Source organism: Poecilia latipinna, unplaced genomic scaffold, assembly GCF_001443285.1.
Source record: "Poecilia latipinna isolate Pla-1442-1.1 unplaced genomic scaffold, P_latipinna-1.0 Scaffold2154, whole genome shotgun sequence".
Lineage (NCBI taxonomy): Eukaryota > Metazoa > Chordata > Actinopteri > Cyprinodontiformes > Poeciliidae > Poecilia > Poecilia latipinna.
The window spans coordinates 71667-80786 of NW_015114770.1; the positions used below are offsets into that span (position 1 = coordinate 71667).

Consider the following 9120-nt stretch of genomic DNA (forward strand, 5'->3'; position numbering starts at 1 on the left):
GGATTAGTGTTGCCATTTCAAATGAAGCTTACTGAACATTTCAAAATAAAAGCCTGCATATTCCTCTCATGTTAGTACACCGCCGTAGGCGGTGCAATAGTGTTAGCCTTTATTAGCATTTTTTCGCAAGTTATGGCACTGGCTTGCGCAAGCGAATGCATTAGCATTAGCATTTTACCTAAATTAAGCTTTTAGCCAATTTTCTTACTTATTAGCCATGTTTAGTATACTGAATGGAGGAAGTCAATGACAGAGAACATGCTAGTGATGCCCCACATGCTACTGACAGCAATCACGCTAACATTAGCATTTTGGCTAATTTCACCTTATGCATTAATTTTAACGAAATGAATGGTACAGGTAGAGCTTAGTCAACATGTTTCTGACTCTACACAGGTTACTGACTACATTGTAGCTTTCTTTAGCATTAATGCTAATTTTTTGCCTCAGAACGCTTGATTAAAAGCCGACAGGCACACTTTGGCATGCCCCATTAAAATTTCTGCAGGAATTTTTTAGTTATATACTATTATTTTGCATTTTAATGCATAGGCCCACATTTCCCCAGGGCTACAGGTATCTGTGGCCCACAGAGACCTGAAATGAGGTTCCAGACATGGTTGTTTGCCCGGCGATCCATAGACATTTATTGAACTCTTTAGAAATCTGTGTTTTGACAACTGACTCAGCCAGACTGAGTTCACTGTCACACAAACAGAGTACCAAAACACATCAGAGGTGGCTGCATTGGAGTGGAACCATACCATCCATCCAACGTTGGCAGGTATCTATGGAACAACTACATCTTCTAGAGTCATCTGGGAGTGAACCCACCACAGCAGAGGAAACAACCCCAAATGGAGTTCGTTTTCCACCCAGATGGGGGTCTGCTGCACCCCACTGACATCCTGCTAACCCTCTCATCCATTTTAAGTGAAAGTGTGAGCAGTGCAAGAGTCACACGACATTTAAATATGTCCAGTTTAATTTAACTTTCAACATTTTGCCAGTGTTCCCAACATTTACCAGGGAATGTGTTTTTATAGCTCTCTATTTTCCTGATTCTATTCTACACAGTCCTACTGTAAACAATATCTCCAGTTACCCAGAAACCTGTGCCATGAGGCACGCCTTAATCATACCAGCTTTCTGTGTTACAGCCTCCCTGAGAATACGATCACAGGTCACCATGACACCCAGGTCGATCACCCTGCAACAGATCAAACACAAGCTGGTCAATTCTCCAGAAGCAGTGAATCACAGCTTTACCGTAGATGCAGCTTGATGTATCTCATTCCAGAGGAAGGGACAATCAGTGGTAGAAAAACTCTCTGGCCTTAAATTTCATGGCAGGGTCAGAAGGTCAAATCCCAAAGGTTCAGTCAACAGATTCCACAGAGCATCAGCTCTTCTAAAGACCCCTCATGTCACAAATACTCCATTTCTTGTGTAACAACAAGAAATGAACATTACTTCTGTAAAAAGCAACAGGACTTCTCTAGTTTCAGAAAGACCCTTTGTCTCTTATCCAAAAGGCTTCTCTTGTTCTGAAATGTCTTCAGCATTTAGTTAGCATTAAAGCATTTAGTATTAATGTGCCATGGATGGCTAAGAATCTTCACCATAGACTTTTGTTTTACAGACAATATTGTGAACTCATATTTATTCCTTACTAATTATTTAAATATTTTCTTGTTGGTTTCCAAAAGTAATCCCTCACCTAACTGATTCCATCAAACATAGAGACAGATAGGAATGTTGACTTTGTCGCTAAGCACAAACATCTCTCTAGATTCTGTAAATGGAGAAATAAAAGAAACTTTTCCAATGAGCTGCTAACCTTCTAAAAAAACTCAGCCTTTCACTGCTGCTGCCACTAGACCATCAGGTATGATTGAAGTTGTTTTTCAGGTCATTAGCAGTGAATGTGTAGATGTGAAAGTGAATGTGTGAATGGATTAATATTAACAACTAAGGTAAAGTTAACAATATGAAACAAAAAAGAAATCAAGAAAATGTAAAATGGTAACTTAAAAAAAACAAAAAGGAAAAATAAACAGCAGCAGAGATTGAAAGTGGACTTGCCTAAAGTTGTTACAACCCAGGACCACGCCCACGATGTTCTTGCCGATATCATGGACGTCTCCTTTAACTGTAGCCAGAACTATGGTGCCTTGATAGGGATCCTGCAGACAGAGGAATGGATCAGACTATTCAGAGGAAGAGTGCTGTTTATGTTATATCCTATATGCATATCATGTAGTGGTAGTAAAAGCAACAAAGAAGCTAGTATGCTCTGGACTTCAGATGGAATACACACCCACATATTCATGACATGCTTTTATTAAACTAATTTGTCTTCGGTGTAATTCAAGCACCTAAAATTTTACTTTATACCAGGTGAGAATGTGAACCTGTACTGGGCTGATTCTGTGCCTTCATATAATTTTAACAGCTCCTGGAGAAGTTTAATACCTGTCTGAAACAGAAACAGGTCTGGAAACAGTCTGTGTGCTACATTCAAGAGAGAGATTAATTCAAACAGTGACGTCATCACTGCTGATGTCATTGTTAGCATAGGAAATGAATATTCTAATATGTCCAGACCAGAGTTATCATATACAGGAGTAATATGATGGACTCCTTGCTTTTGGTCAGGGGAACATTTAGAGGTAAGGTGTGAATTAAGTTTTAGTTAGGGTTAGGGTTAGGAATAGACTAGTATCAGGTTAACTTGCACTGCCAGGGTTAGCTAATTTGCACTGCAACTGTGAATTAGCTTTGCTAACACTTGGTACAGCGCATCAAATGGTGACATTTATGTTGGAGTTGTACATTATCCCTTTTCAAATAAAGTTTGTTATTGTTATGTGATGTGTTTGATGGGAACCACCTTACTCTATCCCACAGGGTGAAAAACACCAATTTTCTCACATAAAAAGTTTGTGTAAAATTTGAATGTTTTTTTATGTTAAAAAAAACATGTCATAAAACAATGCTGCTGACCGTCTCCTCTGCTGATCCTGATGCTGCCATCATCTCCTCTCTCTCCTTCTCCATGAAGGGAATCAGATAACCGACTGCCTTCTTCATGACACGAGCCGACTTGATTACCTGGAAATATGATAAGTAAAGCAGTTTGGGGCAACTGTTGATTTTACAACATTAATAATAGTACAGAAGTATTATCAAATTGTCAATTTAGTTCTACTTAATAACCTGCTGACTGATGCTAGGCACATTTTACCTATACCACACTGTGGGACTAACTCAAGAAATAAGTCATTTATTTAGATCGACACAGTGAAAGCACATCTGCTGCTGTCCGCTCACATCTGTAGGGTGCTAACTAAAAGTATGGAGATGCTTCCATGTGATTGGCTGATTCACCATCTGTGAAGGATTGGAACAGCTGCTTGTACCTAATATAGTGGCCGGTGACAACAGTACTTAGTGAGAATCAGTACAGACAGATGAGTTCTGGTCCTCACCAAGAGCCTTTAGATTCAACAACAATCTGTTGTTATGGCAACAATTCTCATTGGGGAAATGTTCAACTTTGAACAATTATTATACGTTGTTGTCTGCATACTAAACTGCGTTACTCGAAGCTCTTCCTGTAGCTGGGTCTTTAAACCAGCAGGACAGTTTGAGCCACACATGGAAATGTCATTTTATAGTTTCAACTTCAGAACTGTTTACATTACTGTTAACATTAATGGCATGACTAGAATGAATGGCATACAGATGATATGATGAAAACTGAAACGATGAGTGCAGGTGAATAACAGGGGCACCTGTGGCAGAAACATCTTCCCGGCTCCAAACAAGTCCCCCACCACCTTCATGCCGTTCATCAGGGGCCCCTCGATGATGTGCAGAGGTCTCCTGTAGCGCTCCACCTGAGCCTGGCACTCCTCCACGTCCTCCACCACATACTTCTCTATTCCCTGACAGGAACACAGACAACAGTGTGTGGAATCCATTTTTACACTTGTATCTAAGCATAACACACTTTGGGCCAAGGGGAGACACCCACACACACATACACACAGTGTCTGCTCCAGCCAGTGAATGTTTTTACCTTAATGAGAGCATATTCCAGCCTTTCTTCTACACATGCTTTCCTCCATTCGTCTGTCTGGACCACCTTCTTCCCTCCTTTCCCTTTATTCTGTTAATGAGAGGCAGACTTGTGTCAGTCTAGGCAAAGCAGCAGCAACAACATCCACAGCAGCAGAAATAGCAACAGCCTGGAGGACTGATGGTTGCCAGGTTTCCTCTACCTGAGCGTAGGCCAGCAGCTTTTCTGTAGCGTCAGCGTCTCTGTTCCAGATGAGGCTCTCACACAGCAACAGCAGCTCCTTATCGATGTCATCATAAACAGGAAGGTTCCCGGCATTTACAATGCCCATATCCATCCCATTCTAAACAGGAAATGACATCAATTCATTTAAATCTCACAAGAGTTTCATGTATTCAGCAAAATGCCTGAAACAAAATGTAAAGAAGAGGTGGGAGGCGGAGCGAAGACTCCCAGAGAACAGACTTCACACCGTCAACACTTCATGAAGTCCGTAGTGCAAGACAGAGGAGTTATCGACTCTGGGTAGTCAATGTAACTGTAAAATATTATGAATTTTTATGTTTTTATAAATATTAAAAATCCTGTTTTACTCCTATTTTCAAATAGATAAATACTGATGGAACTGCAAACTTTATTTTTAATCCTTGCTGGACAAAAAAACAAAAGAACAACTAACATTTTTCAACAAAACATAGATATAGATATTCAAAACAACATAAATTACATTTTTTTTATCTGAACTAAAATGACGTAAATCAAAAAAATGTTCCAGGGTGTGGCAGTGGTAAAGTGTGTGACCCATAGACAGAGGCCTCAGTCACTGGTTCAAATCCTGACCTGTTGACCTTTGTCACATGTCTTCCTCCTGTCTTACAACCCGCTGTCCTGTCAGTGTATTGTTAAATAAAGGCCACAAAAAGTCCCTTAAGATAAAAAATATAGAAAGCTATTATTTCCAGTCTCCAGAATTTGCAATTTATTTTAGACGTTTTTACACTTTTCATTCATTTTTACGTTCATCCTGTTCTGAACAGCTAATCTGAATGAGATTAGATCTCACAGGCTGATATTTTCCACATGGACTTTTTTCAACAGTCACTAAGAACATATCAGTTGTTACACAGAAGACGTATAAATACTTCAGTAGAAATGAGCCTCCTGACCAGCAGGAGCAGAGAAACTGAACTGAATTTGAATCTTCCTGCTATGACATCATAATATCGTCATAACAACAAGTTGTGCCTCTGTCATCTTTAGGTGTGATGGCAATTCACAACAACTGATTAGAGAAGATAGAAAGGCAGCTGTTTCTGGGTATGTGGATGCAACACTATAACCATAGTTACCTTGATGGCATGATAGAGAAATGCTCCATGCATAGCTTCTCTGATAGCCTCCATACCCCTGAAGGAGAAGGAGAGGTTGGACAAGCCTCCACTGACCCTGGCTCCTGGTAGGGTCTCCTAATCACAAACAGACAGCTTTTCATTAGAGTGTCTCCTCATTACCCATAATGCTCTTAGTTAGAAATATGATTATACCGCTAGAAATGAGCTGCCAACCAGCTCCATGTTTACATCCCAAGCCCTTTAAAACTCATCTTTGCCCAGACGCCATTTTGAAGCCATTTCCAATCCCAGGAGGGATTGCTGTTTGAATCGATGCATAAGTGTGTGAGCAATGGCTAAAGTATTGTGAAGCCACAAGGGGGTAGGGCTGCACACATTACTGCAAATCTATCATCGTCACAATATCCATATCACAGAGAAGTGTAAATAAATCCAAGCTGCTGAACCCAATAGCAGCCTGGGGTGTGTGTGTTGTAGTTAAATGCAACAGAAAATGTAGTGTGTAGTGTGTGTGTGTGTGTGTGTGTGTGTGTGTGTGTGTGTGTGTGTGTGTGTGTGTGTGTGGATGGGTGTGTGTTTCTGTTCGAGAGTGGGGGGTGAGAGGGTGTAAAATATTCTGGTGAAGTTGTTAAAAAACTAAAGATGAATGTCATTTAATAGGCAGATAAGACTGTCTATGTCTATGGCTGCAACTAATCCAAAGCAGAGTTTGTTTTACCTGAATTTATCATTATTACAGCATTCACCACTAATCTCACATACAGCAGCTTTTCTACCACAGCACCTTATAACAGATTAAAAATAGCGGACATATAGCAGAATAACCAGTCAACACTTACAGGTACACAGAATCCTCCTGCAAGATGTTGGTGCATTGATGGAAAAGCTGTGAAGTGATGCAGGTTTGTGGATTAAATCTACATCCATCAGGTTTAACTTCCCTGAATTGATGAAATTTGAACCATTCAAAAATGAAACCCTGAAAAGGCTAAACAACCTAGAGAAAGCTGGTTCTGTTCTTGCTCAGTTCTGGCTCTGTTCTGGTTCTGCTCTGATTCTGTTCTGGTTCTGTTCTGGGGACGACTGTGGACCTCTGGAGATGATGATGCAATGAAGGATTCTTCATAAATATCAAGAAAGTTTTGCACTCTGCTTTTTTCTAAAAGCACCAAGTTAAAGTGCTAGAAGACAGATCTACATCTCTATCGTCTGCTGGTGGTACAGAAAGCTGCTGTATGGACCAGAGGGGCACAACCCGACTGCAGACCTTTTGTCTTCGATTGATCTTGTTACCTTGATAAACTTGGTGGCCCTGATGAAGTTCACAGCGTAGTCATTGTGTTCCTCCATGCCAGTGCCAATGGTGAGGATGTTGGGGTCAAAGATGATGTCGTTAGGATCAAAGCTGACCTTACTGACCAGGAGGTTGTAGGCCCGGGTGCAGATCTCCACCTTCCGTTCCGTATCTGTGGCCTGAAATCGCAGCACATTCATCAGTAACTGCACACCACCAGCAGTTACTGATTATTGCTCAGACCTTTCGTCCAATGAAAATGTCATCTTTCAATATCATTGCTATGATGGCACAGTGTATGTCTGATAAAGAGAACACAGTGTATTAGGCAGGAGGAAAACTGTCCACATTAATCCCAATGAAGAAAACTTCTCATCCAGTTAGACCTAACAGCATCCTGCATGTCCTGGATGAAGTTAGATTGACTAACTAAAGGTTTCTCTTCTAATTATGAAAAATGGAACAAAAAAAATCAGTTTGCTTTCATTGATTCGTTGTGGAGCGGAGACATTCACTTCGTGTTGTTGCTCCAAGCACAGATCAATAAAACTCCACATATGCGTCAGCCATCTCTGACTGATATATTTTGTCTGATTGTGTCCACAGAACTGTAACAACTACTTCCTGTCGTCTTCTTCCTGCATCAGTGACAACATCAACATGGTTGTTGATCATATTACTTGTGAAATGCGAAAAAAGTGTTTCCATTGCAGTTTAGCAAAGTAAATAAATTTTGATAGTCAAAAAAAAAAAAAAACACCTCATCCTGGCAAGTTATTTTAAATTGCTTAAAGTGTTTTCTTTAAGCTAAATGGCAATTTTATGGTCAATAGAAACAGCCATTGTTGAAGTCAGTCCAGGATGGGTTTATTTCCTGACAGAACTTTTCTCTGTATTGCTGCTCCTTATTTATGGTATTTATGGCTTTGTTAGAAATGTATGTTCTATTTTCTGGTAGACAGCATTCCATACACCGCTGAAGAGGTGCAATATTACATAACTTAGTAATTAAAATCAGTGTTTTACACCGTAAATGTCTAACTACTATAACACCATTGAACTTAGCTACGTCTGCACTGTTGGTCCAGAAGGCAACTGTAGCAGAGAGTATAAAGCAAAACACTCAAACTGTGATCCTGCAAGGAAGGTCATAAAATGTTTGCACTAGTAATTGTAGCTGTGTGGGAGCCACAATCACAGACAAACTAAATCATCCATAACCATATGTTGACATATAATTTTATGATTATAATATTATTTGTAGACGGTGTGTGTGTGTGTGCGCGCGCGCATGTGTGTGTGTGTGCGCGTGTGTGTGCGCGTGTGTGTGTTAGCTGAATACTTTGGCCTCACCTGTCCCTCCTCATCAAAGGCCATGACCACCACAGCAGCTCCATAGCGCTTCACAGTGGCAGCTCTAAGCAGGAAGTCCTGCTCCCCTTCCTTCAGGCTGATGCTGTTCACCACGCACTTGCCCTGACAGCACTTCAGCCCAGCCTCAATCACTGAGAAGTTGGATGAGTCGATGCACAGAGGAACCTGCAGGACCAAAAACAAGACTTCTAGAACCCTGAGGAGCTCATGAAATATGGAGCAAGGTCATTCAGTTCCTCATTAAACAGGTAGGATGGTTCTGAAAGTGTAAATAAACAAATGTCGGACATATGATCAGCAAGTGAAACAGATCAGCTCTATACCTTCTCTTTAACTCAGAACACCTAACAATAAGGCACAGTAAAGATGGTTATTCTATATGCCAGGGTCACTTATGGGCATCTGATGAATTAGGTTATGTATTTCACTGTTCCTAAAAACAGAATTCTGCTAAACATGGAAAAAATTAGAAAGAAAATGAATTCATTTGACTGTCTTACCCGTGCAATATCAGGCTCAGAGGCTACAAAGTTACAAAAGCGAGCCATGGCAGCCGGACCGTCCAGCATGCCCTCATCCATGTTGATGTCCAGGACCTGGGCTCCCATCTCCACCTGGGCCTTGGCAATGCTCAGAGCTTCCTGAAGACAAAACACAGAAGAACCCACTGACAACAAACCTATCTCCTGAGGTGGAACAGTGGTGATTTTATTACAATCTAAGAAATAATAACGATCATAATAACCTCATATTGTCCAGCCATGATCAGTTTGGCAAACTTGCGTGACCCAGCCACATTGCAGCGCTCACCAATGTTCACAAAGTTGGTGTATGGGCCAATCCGAAAGGGCTCCAAACCTACAAATTACAAACATTTTCTTTCCAACAAAGCAGGAAGTTATCAAGCATTATAGAATTATGATGAACATATGGAGTAAACTAGGCCTGTCATGATAACAAATTTTGCTGAGAGATTGTCTAAAAATTATTGCGATAAACTATAATATTGTTTCAAG

General features: G+C 40.6%; 1 protein-coding gene across 1 annotated transcript in view; it reads right to left on the bottom strand.

Annotated features, from left to right (window-relative positions):
- The window catches only part of mtr (5-methyltetrahydrofolate-homocysteine methyltransferase), a 41659-nt gene that overhangs the window by 16385 nt on the left and 16154 nt on the right, over positions 1 to 9120 (bottom strand). Inside the window, exons 13-23 of the mRNA XM_015017523.1 lie at positions 8850 to 8962; positions 8605 to 8745; positions 8084 to 8269; positions 6730 to 6909; positions 5434 to 5550; positions 4287 to 4427; positions 4085 to 4174; positions 3798 to 3950; positions 3007 to 3114; positions 2086 to 2186; positions 1143 to 1210 (exon numbers count right to left, since the gene is read on the bottom strand). Coding sequence (XP_014873009.1) covers positions 1143 to 1210; positions 2086 to 2186; positions 3007 to 3114; positions 3798 to 3950; positions 4085 to 4174; positions 4287 to 4427; positions 5434 to 5550; positions 6730 to 6909; positions 8084 to 8269; positions 8605 to 8745; positions 8850 to 8962 — 1398 coding nt within the window. The remainder of the gene's footprint in view (positions 1 to 1142; positions 1211 to 2085; positions 2187 to 3006; positions 3115 to 3797; positions 3951 to 4084; positions 4175 to 4286; positions 4428 to 5433; positions 5551 to 6729; positions 6910 to 8083; positions 8270 to 8604; positions 8746 to 8849; positions 8963 to 9120) is intronic.